Source organism: Ambystoma mexicanum, chromosome 10, assembly GCF_040938575.1.
Source record: "Ambystoma mexicanum isolate Mex_15411 chromosome 10, UKY_AmexF1_1, whole genome shotgun sequence".
Taxonomy (NCBI): domain Eukaryota; kingdom Metazoa; phylum Chordata; class Amphibia; order Caudata; family Ambystomatidae; genus Ambystoma; species Ambystoma mexicanum.
Window position 1 is genome coordinate 1,641,771,715 of NC_090932.1, and position 14,355 is coordinate 1,641,786,069.

At 44.7% G+C, this 14,355-nt stretch overlaps 1 protein-coding gene across 1 annotated transcript in view; it reads right to left on the reverse strand.

Moving 5' to 3' along the window:
• Positions 1 to 14,355, reverse strand: part of CDC45 (cell division cycle 45) — a 753,019-nt gene that overhangs the window by 56,744 nt on the left and 681,920 nt on the right. The window contains exon 16 of the mRNA XM_069620055.1: positions 2,353 to 2,471. Coding sequence (XP_069476156.1) covers positions 2,353 to 2,471 — 119 coding nt within the window. The remainder of the gene's footprint in view (positions 1 to 2,352; positions 2,472 to 14,355) is intronic.

The window sequence follows — 14,355 nt, forward strand, 5'->3', positions numbered from 1 at the left end:
ATGTCGGCACCACCCCAATACAGGAGGCCATGAGGGGCAGAACATGAGGGGCCTGGTCCAGATTCTGTGACTGAAAGGATGTGAGCTACCAGATCCTTAGGGGGGTGGGGAGGGGGAGGAGAGGGGGAAGCCCTGCCAGTCAGGTGCCCACAACTGTACAGCTCCAAGGGTAGGTAAAACATTGGACTTGTTGAAGTTCAGGGAGAAGCTGAAACAGTGCAACAGGCTGCATGCCCCGGACTAGAGGCTCAGGCATCAGATCCAGACTGCTGGTCTGGACAAGCCAGTCATCCAGGTAGGGGAAGACATCTGCTTTCATAAGGTAATCTGCCACCACTTCCAACATCTTAGTGTAGATCATGAGTGCAGAAGAAAGGCAGAAGTTTGAACTGGAAGTGGGAAGTCCAAACTACAAATCTATACTCCCTGTGCTTGAGATGGATGTAGGCATCCTGTAGACAGAGAAACTAGCCAGTCAGGATATATATGATACGATAGGTTATTTATAACGCGCATAATACCCAGAGGTTTCTAAGTGGGTACCCGGGGATCAAAACCTGTGTTGCTTCACGTCGTCTTGCTTCCAAGGCGAACATGTTGCCCAGGAGTTATCCTCCCGAGTCCTGCAGGATCTGGGCCAAACTGGTCATCTTTAACTTTTACCTATGCAGCAACAAGCTCCAAAGCCTCAGATCCATGATGGCATGAATGCCCCTCTCCCCATTTTCAGAATTAGAATCTAAAGAGTGCCAGCCCTTGCCTCACTCTAAACAAGGCATCAATTGTATAGCACCCTTGAACTGAAGCGGACCACCTTCAGCAGAATGGATCAGAGGGAGAGGGTGTCAGGTGGGGATTGAAAAAAATGGGATTCCGTAATCTTGGGTCATGACTGGTAAGGCTAATGCGTCAGAAGTGGTGTAACATCATTCCTTGACGAACAAGGCTATCCATCTTCGTCTATCCATTCCATCGACCTGGGCGAAGTCCCCTTCACTGTGGTTTTGCAAAGGGGATTGCTGCAGGGACAGTTGTAGCAGCAAAACCACCTGTGTGTGCTCCATATCCTGTTGTGTGGAGGGCAGGTGATCAGCGTTGATGCTGCTTGCCCAAGGGCCCTTGACCCCTACCACAGTAGGTCTCTTCCTGTGGTGCTTTTTCTTCTTATCTTTTTTAGACAGGAATTTGTCAACTATTCTTCCACTGAAGCCCTCCTGTGCTCCACACCTGGAGGCTTGCAAGGGGTCCTCTTACCACACTTGTGGCAGTGGGTGAAATGTTTTTTGGCACACTCCCAGAGGTCCTTTGGATGCTTCAATCGGCACAATGTGCAATCCTGAAAGCCAAGACCTTCCCACAGACACCACAAGCAAATCCTGTGGGGGGTCTGAGACAGCCATCGGTCGCCCGCAATCCGAACAGAGCTTGAAACCAGAGGCCATCATTCCAAAAAGTACAGAGTATGCAGAAAAAGGGAACTGAGGTCATGGGGTGTGGCAGCTACATATATAGTGACTCCGACATCACATCCAGCAAAGGGTACATTAACAGTGCTGAGGTGGAGCGATGTGGCAGCCTTGGTGGTGAAAAAATGTCTGAAGTCAACTGGCACTTAAGATAGAATATGAGATGAGGACTCTGGCAGGAAGGAATTAATCAGAAGTGAATATTAAATTCGCACACATTGTGTCACTGACTTCAGCAACATCCGCTATTTTGAGCCCATCATTTCCCATGGGAGAACTTGGAATAACTTTTGAAACACCCCTAAAGTAGCAAAAACTTACTTACATTGAACAGTGGGAAACATTTGTTCCTAGTTTACTGCTTTGACTCAAGTTTACCTACTGTAGAATGGCAATGTTATTTATAGGGCTTGTTGAACATCTCCCTCCACCCCACCTCCCACTTTAAGTCAAATTGTAACAGTACTTACCCTTAACTTAGCACATTCTAAAGTGGTTTATGTCCCCACTAGGACACCTAACTGATTGTATGTGTAAATATTTTCACTTAGCTTAAATTTTTTGATTCAATGCAGCAGTTCTGGTAAAGTATTACCTATGTGGTAAATTCGCTGTTTGGCAATCTCTTATCGCTTGCATATGTTAGTTATACTTCACACCAAACCCCTGATCTTAGTCTGAACCGCTCTGTTTAACCTGGTTACAAAATTAGTTTGGTTAGACTTGTCTGGTAAACACCAGTAGTGGTTCTGAAAAACCTAGCCGCTTATTCCTTTACATTGTTGCAACAATGCCAGGTGGAACAATTATGCTACTTGAAACAATTTTTACTGTATAGTATGCATTACAAATAACCAATAAATAAAATAAAGCAAGCAGGACTCACTTCTTTTTATCAGAGCTCTCCGTTTCTGGAGGAATTCCCACCATAATCACAGTTCCCTTTTCAACATCCAGTGGAGCTGCCATGATCAAGGGAAGCAGTTTGCAACGCTTGTTCTTGGTCTAGAAGAAAAGAATATTTAAAATTGAAAATACAACTAGAGAGATCAGCCAATCTGGGGGTTTGATCAGAGTGCTCTGAAGCAAGTGCCACTTAAAATTAATTATTCCGTACAGGGCCTACCAGAATAAATCAGATGTGCCTTCCCAAGATTGCTATTGTCAGAAGAAAATTGTTTATATATATTGGCATCAGAACATTTCTAGCTGTACCAAAGCAGCAGTTTGGATTTTGTTTTGTTAATTTTGGCACAGTATCTCATTAATTTACACTTTTTAAAGATAAGCATACAACAGTACATCCCCAGCTAATCACACATTCTTGACAAATTTCATGTATGGCCTGTGTACCATTCACACTACATAAAGCACCAAAGAGAAAAGGATGGCAACTCTAAGCAACAGTAATTTCATCAGGGTTAGGATCCCCTTAAATCATCTTGGGGCTTGTAAAGGGCAGATCTTTCATATATGCATTGCTTTGTGGAAGTAAACAGCCACAAAAATTAAAAAGCAGACCGACACGACGCGTGCAGTGTAAAGAAGTGGGTAAAACAATTTACAAGCCATGAATTGACAACTAGCTGAAACATCACTCAAAAAGCAAAACAATAGGACTGTCTGAGAAAGCAGTACAACTGAGCTTGACAGAATTAAAGGAGAGAATTTAATACAACAATCTGAGGCAGGTAATACATCTGCTTCAGGAGCTTAAGGATAATGCACGGGGCTTCCCTATTGAGTCTTTGGACATGGAAGTCATTTGATTCTGTGGGGTGGTATGTGCATTTCAGAAAATGGAAGCAATCAACATGTGGGATAATTATGTTGGGTCGGTGAAATGAGGGTCCTACAGTGAAACTGGGATCAGTGATCATGGGAGGTGGAGAGGTGTACAGGCAGCAATACTTGCCCACCCGCAAGACATCCCATCCACCCTAACTACCCTTACCCAGTCTCTGCTCATCCTCATGCTAATAAGTCAGCCACAAGCAAATTCCTTGGGTTCAGAGTTTGCAGGATAGGTGCCTGGGCCTCAGAATACAACTATGTTATATGCAGATTTGCTTTTATTTTTTAGGGACCCAACTTGGAGAATTCCAATTATACTATAGGTGATAGAGCAACATGGCATTTGCTCCAGACTACCTACTGACCAGGTCAAATCCTGCTCATTTTCACTTGGATCATTGAGGTGGGTGACCTGATAAACGATACCACGGTTTCCCTCGAATTGGTCTCCCACCACATTTACCTATTTATTATGGGATCCTGATCTTCAGGACCAATGCTTACACAATTTAGACCGGGTTATAAATGCTCTAGAGCACAGTCACATTCTGGAAAGCACACCCCTCCCAAGGTTTGGCAAATTAGTTCAGCAAAATGATTGACACTTCCAGGCTAGTTGTAAGCTTTTGCTGGATCTTCAGTGATCGCTAAAACCATCAGCTTTTTGGGGTAACTGGCTACTAACTTCCTTGCTATGAGGTCAGGGTAGCTCTTCAGACTTTGCACAGACATACAAATGTGGTGGCATACGAGTTCCACATTTGTCGCCATTACTAGCCAGTTTACAATTTGAGGCTCAATGGCTTTGTATCGGAATACATTCTGACAAATCATCACTGAGCTCGCGGATGGATCCTGTGGACTTTAGTTACCTCTTCTGGGTGACACTACGAGTACCTTTACACCATACTTTTATCCAAGGGAAGGAAAATCTGTGTTGACACGTTTTGAAGGGTTAGATCTCATATGCAAAGCAATGCCCATTGTGGCCCATACACATTTTTCAAGAGCAAAGCAGGTGGATTTTAGACTTTGGTAGCGTGGAGGTTGCAATTTATCAGATTTGTAATGTGCTGAGGTATGCTACACCTTGTATACTATATATGTATGGTATCCATTTATTTATTTTATTTTTTACCAGTTCACCAGATAAACTTTCCAGAGTGAGCTTGAGGAAATGGTTCAACGTTCGTAACAAACTGCAAGTTCATGCAAGCCTGCATGTATCTCTGCATAAAGCTGTATATTCCGATAGGCTCCCCAAGTATTGGTATATAGAGGGAGGCGGAAGGCAGCCATTAAACACAAGCCTGCTGACAACTGTAAACGTGTTCTCTTTTCACATCGGGACCCTCCCTCAATTAAGGCCAGTAGCCACAGTGCTGATGTGTCGGGGGCAGCATTTCCATCATCGCTCCCTCAATGTTTCCCCAGAAAGATCTGATACTGGGGCAGTCCCATGCCATATGGTAAAAGTCACCTAGTTCTATATCGCATCTCTTGCACACTGGCGCACTCTCTGGGTAAAATCTTCTTAGTTTAAAAGGGGAATAGTAGACTTGATGCAGGAATTTGTAATGAATCCGTCTGTAGCGGGCATTCAGAGAGATTTGGCGGGTTTGCACACAAATGAGTTTCCATTGATCCAAACGCACCCTGTTGTCTAGGCTGGCCTCCCACACTGCCTTAAACATTTGTCTCTTAGCCCCTCTCACACTTCTAATCATTTTATATATGGTTTAAAACAGTTTACTGGAGGTCAGAGGCTTAATCAAATATTGCTGGACAAGGTGGGGGGTTGGAGCGCACGGAAAATTGGGCCATTTAGTTTTCATTACCCATCTGAGCCTGTAATACTGGAGCAGGGTTACCACATTGTGTTCCTCCCTTGGCTCGTATCTCGTCCCACTGTATGAACCGCCCCTCCAGTACCAGATCACCCAGTTTCTGCAACCCCAGTTTTTGGAAGTCCTCTTTGAATGCCTTTTCGTGTGTGAGCGGGATACCAACAGCGTTATACAGTGGGAAGTCTGGCTGATCGTGCGGGCAACCTCCAGTAGGTGGCTAACCCGCTCCCATGCTTTACATGTTACAGCTATAGGTTGAACCTCCCTCCTTGGGTCTACACCTCAGTTTCCCCAGAGTATCCCCATTAGCTCATCAGGAGTGTATAGCGCTTTCGCTACCATGGTGTGTGGGGAGGTAGGGTTTGGAGGATTCCAACCCGTTAAACATTGTAGTTGGGCAGCAAGGTAGTAGTGTTGTATTTCGAGGTATTCCAACCCACCATTTTCGTATGTAGCTGTGGGTATCGTACGCTATTCAGGTTTACCAGTCCACACCAATCTTATCATTTTCTTAGTGCGGGCCCTGTATTGGCCAGGGTGCCATATTGGTACGTTGTTAAATGTATATAGCATTTTGGGCAAGATGACCATATTTGCTAGGGCTATTCGGCGGATTGGGAAATTGGGAGAAGCATCCACGACTCAACCTTCTGTTGCAGGGTTTTTAGTACTTTTATATAGTTGTCTCTGTACAGCGCTTCGACTGACGTTATGCCTAAGTATTGTAGTCCCTGGGGGCACCACCGAAACTCCTCACCTAGATCAGCCTGCTGCACCCCTGGAGTTAGAGGGCGGACTTCAGATTGATTCCAATTGGTCCAGAGTCCCGACAATTCCTCAAATACGATCACTTCTTCCGTTAATGGTATCAGGTTCTGCCTGGGATGTTTAACATATAATAAAATGTCGCGGATAAGGATATAGTGCGAACAGCATTTATACAGATCCCCCGATGTGCATGCAGTTCCCGAATATGTCATGCTAAGGGTTCCATGGCTAGGGCAAATAGGATTGGAGAAAAGGCGGGTGCCCCGGCGGGTGCCCGACGAGGGAAAGATGTAGAGCAGCCTGACCCAGCTGATGTATATAAGGACAAAACCGGAACGCCTGCCACCTCAAAGAGGAAGGGCCACTCGACACAAGCAAAGGCCTTCTCTGCATCGAGGGCCGCTACCGCTATCGGGATTTCAGGATTCATGCTATGCATTAGAGTGAATAGGCATCTCAAGTTATTCTGGGTAGATCGGTGTGGGATGGACCTGGCTGGGAAGGACCAATGCCGACATGTGGGGTAGCAGCCGCCCAGTTAGTATTTTTGCCAATATTTTATTAACGGTATTGATTAACGATAACGGTGTGTACGATGCCAACTGCCAGGGATCTTTAACCGGTTTCGGAAGCACAGTTACCAACACGGACGTGGTCGATTTCGGGAGCGTGCCCCCCTCGGGCATACCAAGGAGATGGGGAATAATCACATCTGCGTACGCTTTGTAAAACTCAGCAGTTATGCCATCCAGCCCCAGAGGTTTGCCGTTGGGGAGTGATTTTATTGAGTCTCAGATCTCCTCTTCAGTGTTTTGGGCATTTAGCGCATTTTCCTGTTCCTGGTCCAACCAGCCCAATGCCATTTCATCTAGGTACTGTGTCAGTGCGTTATGACCATAGGTATGGAGTGATGCATATAATCGATTGTAATACTGACAGAATTCTTTGTTTATCCCCTCAAGATCCTTGATACCATCTCCATTCTGGCCCATGATCTCTGCTATGGGGATGTTAAGTTACTGTTGTCGAATGGCCCATGCCAGAGTCCTGCTAGATCAAGCTCCCTCCCCTGCTGTGATATTACTGACCCGTCCAATTCTAGTGTAAGCTCTAGATTGAAATCACCCACCCTCTGGCCCGGTACGTAGATCAGGGATCAGATGTGTGCAGATCTGCGAAGGAATCTCTCCTCACTTCTACAGGGCACCCCGTACACCTCTTGATCCCGGCTCGATCGTCCCATCCTCGCCGTTCTTCTGCCTTTACTCCGTTACAACATATACAATGGGGCAAGTGGGGGAGGGTCCCTATTCGGGTGCCATCTTGAAAGGGGCCCCTAGGGGTCCCTCGTGATATGGGAACAAGGCAATAACCATACACGAAAGGATGCGCCAGACACGAGGTTCAAATTCCCAATGCTAGGGTTTATTGCAAGCAAAAATAGTCCCAATTGGCCAACTTTTGTCTCACACCCCGCAACGTGAGTTTCCTAGACCTCGAGGGACGCAAGAGAGCAAATTACGTACATCAGTTACATATATACAAAATGCATATCATACAATCAGCTATGTCATGTTTAACACCCCCCCTTTATTAAGTTTCTTTGAACTCGGGAGGACGATGGACATTTCCGACGGGTATGACAATTATGACACTTTCGATGTCTATTCTAGTAACAATATGCAATTAGAAAGTGCGGAGGCATCTTCTAGCTGTTGAACAGAACACGGTGGTTCTGTTCTTGGAAGCAAGCTGCACACGGGGGAAGAGTCACATTCCGAGCTTTGATATCTATGAGGTACTATTCGTGTCCTGGGAGCCGACACGCTCTAAAGGGTTTTGCGAAGGGAGGCCGTAAGAAGAGCATAATTCAAGCATTTAGCTGCTTTATTCAAACATATTCTAATACAGTACAAGACTGGCAGGCAGCTGTGAAATGATTAAATGCCCTGTAGCTCTCCCTCAAGGCTACAGAGAGGCAGAGTGGGCATTCCTTTCTGGGCTACTCATGAGGAGTTTCAACAAACTCCTCAGTCCCGCGACCTTGCCCTTTTCATATTCAGACAACAATGTTAACAGTTGAGCAGAGTAGGCAGAATTTGCATGAATTGCAAGCTGCAAAGCAGTTTTAGACAAAGCAATGAGCAATGGTTAACAAGCAAAATGGCGATTCTTGCTACGTTTAAAATGGCCGCTTGTTCGTCAAGCATTGCAGTCTGTATTTCTATAATTCTGTGCATAAGACGGTTGGCCTTCGGCCATCAAGTTACATCTGTCATTCAAATGAAAAGGGTATTCACTTTTCCAGATTGACAAGATTATCTTGTAGGCCGGGAATCTGTAAAGATATCTGAACACTGGTGAAAAAATTCCGGAGTGTTCGTATTGGGAGTATATATATTTATAAGTAGGAGCTTCGCGCCACACAGTTCACCCACTAGCATTATATACCGGCCTTCCTAATCATCGATTTGTTCGAGTAGTCTAAATTGTAGGGATCCATGGGCGTATGTAGTGACTCCTCTAGAGTGTGTAGAATAGGACGAGGAGTATCTGTGTATACCCCAGCCTACAAGTTTGGGAAGGGGAGAGCCACGACACAAGTGGGTCTCCTGTAGACATGGCATTACTTACTGTTCAATCATACATTTTTGAATCCTCTGGCTCGCTCTCTATGTCGAATTATCTACTGTTATGAAATCTCAGAGTGTTCGGTTACTTTGTTCATGAATGTAATGCCATCTTGAAAGAGGTCGAACTTGTAGATGGGTATTAAATTGAGAATCCCATTTGAGTTAAAGAAAATGTATGCGCAAGATTTGATTACCACCTCGCACTTGACCCAACGAGGCCAACTGGCTCCATACTTGGGTCTTTTTCCCGATGCTTCGTCCAGAGGTGATTTCATGAGTTTTATATTTGATATAGTAGTTACACAAGCAATTTTATTGAGGACATTTATAGCTTCCAATCAAGCACTCTGCAGGTTTTGCAGTGATGTTTACGTAACAAACACTGAAGCATATACTGATACACTGCATAACACTTGAAGCACAAAGAAATTTATATTTTAGAAAACTCTTTTTTAGAATGGATTAGGTTGATGGCGAGTGGCTGTGGAGGAACCTGCAAAATAGCTTTACCGCTTCTGTGGCTATTGCAGTTTTGGGGTTTTTAAAATATGTGAAGCTGTTAGATTTACACAAACAGTAAAGCAGGCAATTGAAAGATGAATTTTGTGAAAAGGCTTACTCGTTTTGAGATGTGAATGTTTGATAATGTGGTTTAAATATTTTCTATTCAGCTTTTGACACTTTTATTAAGATATGCTTTTTGAGAATGTTATGTTAAATGTGGAATTGTAAAAGATTGTTGTAACCAAAGAATTAAAAAAACAATTTCCAAAGTTCCTTAAAGGGAGGCACGATTCCCTTAATCCGCCTCCACCAGTTGGGTTCTCTCGCTTTCTACAGATTTTATACAAAGTAAGTCTGCAAGTTTTCCTTGTTCCTGCACTTGGTTTGACTGACAGAATTAACACTCCAGGTAACCTTTGACTTATAGGTTGCAATGTTTGACTTATCTTGACAGATCGCCAGACCCCTCTGTCCCTCTGACTTTCTTAGCTCTTGAGGCTGTCTTTTGGGCCTCTGCCAATGTCCAATATTCTGGTTTCTTGGGCTACCATAACCCTCTTGGATAGTCTCTGGTGGTCTGACGGCCCTGTATGTGGTTTTACCCCACTTGCTTCTCTTTCCCCTTCCGTGCTCAGTACAGCTCGTCTCTCTTCACCCTGGGCCCTTCACTGCCTTCGAGTAAGCTCCAGCAGGGTGGTGTATTAGAGGGGACATTGCAGTTCTTCGCGCTCTTCAGCAGCTCTGTCAATTAAACATTCCTCTGTCGCTCCCCGCTCTCTGCTCTTTTTCATCGATACAGGTCCACCATGGCTGCGTGGTCATGCCACAGGTAAGACTGTTTCTTCCATCGTCGCCTCTGCGATATTGCCCCTCGATGCCAGCCTCCATCTTCCACGTCTTTGTCTCTCCACACAACCACTAGTGCTGCACTGTACTTCTAGGGGGCGTTTTTCTCAGATGCGTTTCTGGAGGGCGGTTCAACATACCCCAAGCCAAAGGGACGAAAGCAATATCAGTAGGTTTTGAATTTCCGTCGAGGGATAAAACAGTCTCTTTTACTCTAATATAGGCAGACAAACTATTTCATAGAGCCACTCCGATAGGAATGTGGGTCCGTGTACCCTCGAGGGGAGTCCCTCCAAGCAAGGCCACACCTCCCCAAACCCATAGGGAGAATTTTGCTGAGCAGGCTCACCTCCCTAGCCTCAAAGGGGGTGGCTCTCCCCTGGGAAGAAGGGACTAATTCTGGTCTCTTTTAGCATTAATCACGAATACTAACTGGTTAAAAAAATACAGGTGTATATGGCCTTCATAGATCGCCTGTCTTTGATAGAGTGAAGAGGGAGAGATTATGGAACAAAATGCCTAGTTGGAAAATACCACATACTTTATGGGAAATATTGATAACCTTTGTATTGGTATGCATGGGTAAGGTCGGATTTGATGAGAAGAGTGCATTGTCAAAAGCTTTGATTACCAAGCGAGGACTCCACCAAGGTTGCGTTTTGGCTACAGCACTTTTTAAAATGTATACTTGCCAAATAAGGGCGAGTGTTTAAGGAAGGCTACAGCCTTTCATCCCTGCATAGTTAACCTATCCCTAAAATATTTGGCGTACGCCAGTGATCTGGTAATACTGTATCAAACGCCCATTGTCCTTCAAAGCAGTCAGGATAAAACAAGATTATAGATGAGACCTAGAAGCCAATGTGGCAAAATGATAAGTAATGATATGTGCCAATGTAAGGGGAAAAAAGGCGGCTTGAATGGACATTAAACGGGGAACGTGATGGAGAGAGTGGACCACTGTGAGAGTTTTACATTATAGAGTAGATCCAAGCCTAGTATGCACTTATAAAAGATTAAAAAGAAGTGTGGTGTAGCTATTGCACAAATGAAAAAAAGAAATGGCCGGTATGGCTGCTTCTCATTAATCCATTATAAAGCAAAGCTGGCTTCCTTGCTTATTTATGACACATATAGTTGTGAATATTGCTATAACGTGACATGTTGGGAGGGATGGATCTTGAGAATTCCCCAATTGTGTTCTTACTGCAGTATTTATGAACTAGGGTCATTATCTTATCTCTGGTGGGTGACCGCCAATGGAAAACTCATTATATAGGAAGATATTAATCCGACTGCTGACTCCCTTTTAACAAATATGCTTTGAATTAAAAGGGGATACGTGGTCTCTCTAAATGAATGGGAGAGAGGCTGTGAGAATGTATTAGAGAAATTAGGCCAGAGTAAGAAAAATATTCTTAAGAAACCCTTTGAGTCAAGCAACGTTTTACCAGATTGTGATTGGCATCAAATGAGGGACACCTTAACTAAAAACTCCCTATTTTATAATGCGACATGTGATGAGCGATACTAAATGGACAAAGGAATACATTAAGAAATGCCCATGCCCCAAAGGGAGAGAATTTTATTAGAATAAAACGTAACCACTCCCAACATGTGAGGATAGAGCAAGGCTACACATAGAATCGTACTTGCCACATATGTGCATATAAAAGGAGGATAGAAACCTTGGAGCGTCTTCATGTCGAATGCCCAAAACTATCTGCATTCAGACTGAAACACTTTAGAGCGTTTTCCCACGATATGAATTCATATCTAACATCGCACGTTTGGTAGAGAATTTTAATAGTGAAGCACATTTAACATTGGCAAATTTGAGATTAGCTAACGAAATGTTGAATATTATTGGAAACAATTAATGGGCAATTAGGACGCGATCTAACTAAGATGTACAACATGTGGATTGAAAGCTTGGTATATTGTTATTTGTGGTGGAAGAAGTGGGTATTAATGTAATGTATTTTTATTTATTTAAATTTATAGAGCGCTCAACGGCACTTGGCCATCGTGGGGCGGTTACAGGTTGCTTGCTTAGACGGACAACAATAAATGTACATTTTACTTATTACATGATGCATTTTTTAATACAGTTAAACACAAATTAACAAGGGTGCTTTTCAACATAGAAAGGAGCGATGCTTAGCAGACAGGAGCCCAACTGGGATTTGTGTATTGGGCCGGGTGGGACTGTGTAAGATTGTCTAGTGGAACAGTTGAGTTTTCATAGCCTTTCGAAACAATGCACATGAGGTTTCTTTCCTGGGTTCTGGGGGTAGTGCATTCCAGTTTTTTGGGGCCAAGACTGACGCTTCTGCCTCCTGCTTTAGATCTTCTGACGGTTGGGACTGCAAGCTGGTGACAGTGTTGGGTTTGCTTGGGCATTTCAGAGGTTGCGCAGTGAATGGTTTCTGAGAGGTAGGGCAGTTCTGTGTGAGGGCGAGGCATGTGTGTAATTGAGATGACTTTAAAAAGGATGCGTTCTTTAACTGGGAGCCAGTGGGCATCCCTCCTTGCTTGCGATATGTGCTCCCTCTTAGGAATGCTGAGGCCAGCTCTGTTGGCGTTGTTTTGTATGGTTTGGAGTTTCTTCAGGTTTTTTTGATGATGTGCCTAGGAACAGGACATTACAGTATAACCTTGCACCTACTGTGGCTCTAGCTATGGGCAGGAGATAAATAGGGCAAGAAGGAGGGTTGCCTCTTTTTTTGTTTAAGGGAGGCTTGACTCAAGTGGACAAATATAACAAAGGAAGGCAGAGTCAACAGCTTCCCCCATTCCACTACGCATTAAGCGGTAGGTATGAAGGGCAGTCGGCTAGTTTTAATACATACTAGCTTGGGTTGGTCACACAAAGGCTGGAGAAATTTTGGGAAAACAACTTAATCAGAACTTTAGACACACGTTTAAAAATTACTGGTCCACATACACAAGGTTGGACCTTAAAAAAGGTACATATACGCCCGGAGGGCGACACAGAAAAATCAAATATTTACTCTTCACATTCAAGTGAGGGTTAGTAGCACAGATATTTGTGCAAATTCATACACTACTTGCAAGTAGTAGTGTGCAATTGTTGTCGGCACAAACAGGTTGGTGTTTCTAGTTCAGGATGTTGGAGGCCTTCGGTAAACACGAATAGCAGATGTAGAGAAGGGTCCGAACTGTCATCAGGACGTAGTCACTTGTTGACCAGGTTGTGTGCTTGCCTAGAGAAGCAGACGACAAATTGAAAAGGGTGTGTGTCAGGGAAGGGTTACCATACAGTAGTGAACTGCCATTCAAAGCCCACCTTTGAAATGTCATCAGTGAACTTGGAGTTAATGTGTTCAGCCTGTTCAGAGTACTGGTAGGAGAGGCAGTGGATCCGTATAAGGAACAAGTTACTTACCTGTAACTGTTGTTCTCCAGCATGGGTCTGGCATGGATTCACATGCTCATGAATATTCCCCGTCGGCAGGCTGGGAATCCTCGGTCAAGATAAAAATCAGTATCAGTTTCGTTTCTGATCTGTCTTTCTAAGTAGTAACCAATAACTGATCTCTGGGTCATACTGCCCCCAGCCAATGACTGCCCTCTCCCTAAGCCCCGCCTCTGGCAGCCATCCTCAGATTTGGTAGCACGCCAAGTGGCAGTATGACCAAGTGAAGAGCCGCAGAGGGGTAGGTGGGAGGATTCACATGTGAATCCATGCCAGACCCATGCTGGAGAACAACAGTTACAGGTAAGTAACTTGTTCCTTCTCCAGCATGGGGTCTGGCATGGATTCACATGCTCATGAATAAAAGAATACATGGCAGTATACACATGCACAACCACGGGAGGTGGCTACAGGCTCAACATTAAGCAATACAACAACAGAAACATTAAGCATCTCTTACCTCACCAGGCTCACCTTAAGCATACAGGTTGCGCAGCACTGCTTGGCCGACCCTGGACTCCTCCCTGGAGTCCCAATCGACGCAGTAGAATCTTGTGAAGGTGTGCGTCGACCTCCACGTAGCAGCCCTGCAGATTTCCAGCAGGGGCACACCAGACAGGAACGCCGTGGTAGCAGCGATCGCTCTGGTCGAATGGGCTCTCGGACGGCCGGGCAGCGGTCGGTTTGCCAACTGGTGACAATGCATGATGCAGCCGGAGAGCCATCTGGAAATGGAAGTCTTCGAGAGAGCCTTCCCTTGATTCACAGACCCAAAGTTCACAAACAGTTGTGACATCTTCCAAAAACTCTTTGTGCGGTCCAAGTAGAACTTCAGTGCTCTAGCTACATCCAGCGAGTGCAAAGTCCTCTCAGCCGGCGTCGAAAAGAAAACTGGTAACACCAAGGGCTCGTTGAAAAGTCAAGTATGGAGACTTGCAAGATGGGGCCTGAAACTCCCACTCATCATGCAGAGGTAATGGCCACGAGGAACGCTGTCTTCCATGACAGGAACTTCAAAGGTGCCAAATGCATAGGCTGGAATGGGGCAGGAGCCTTCA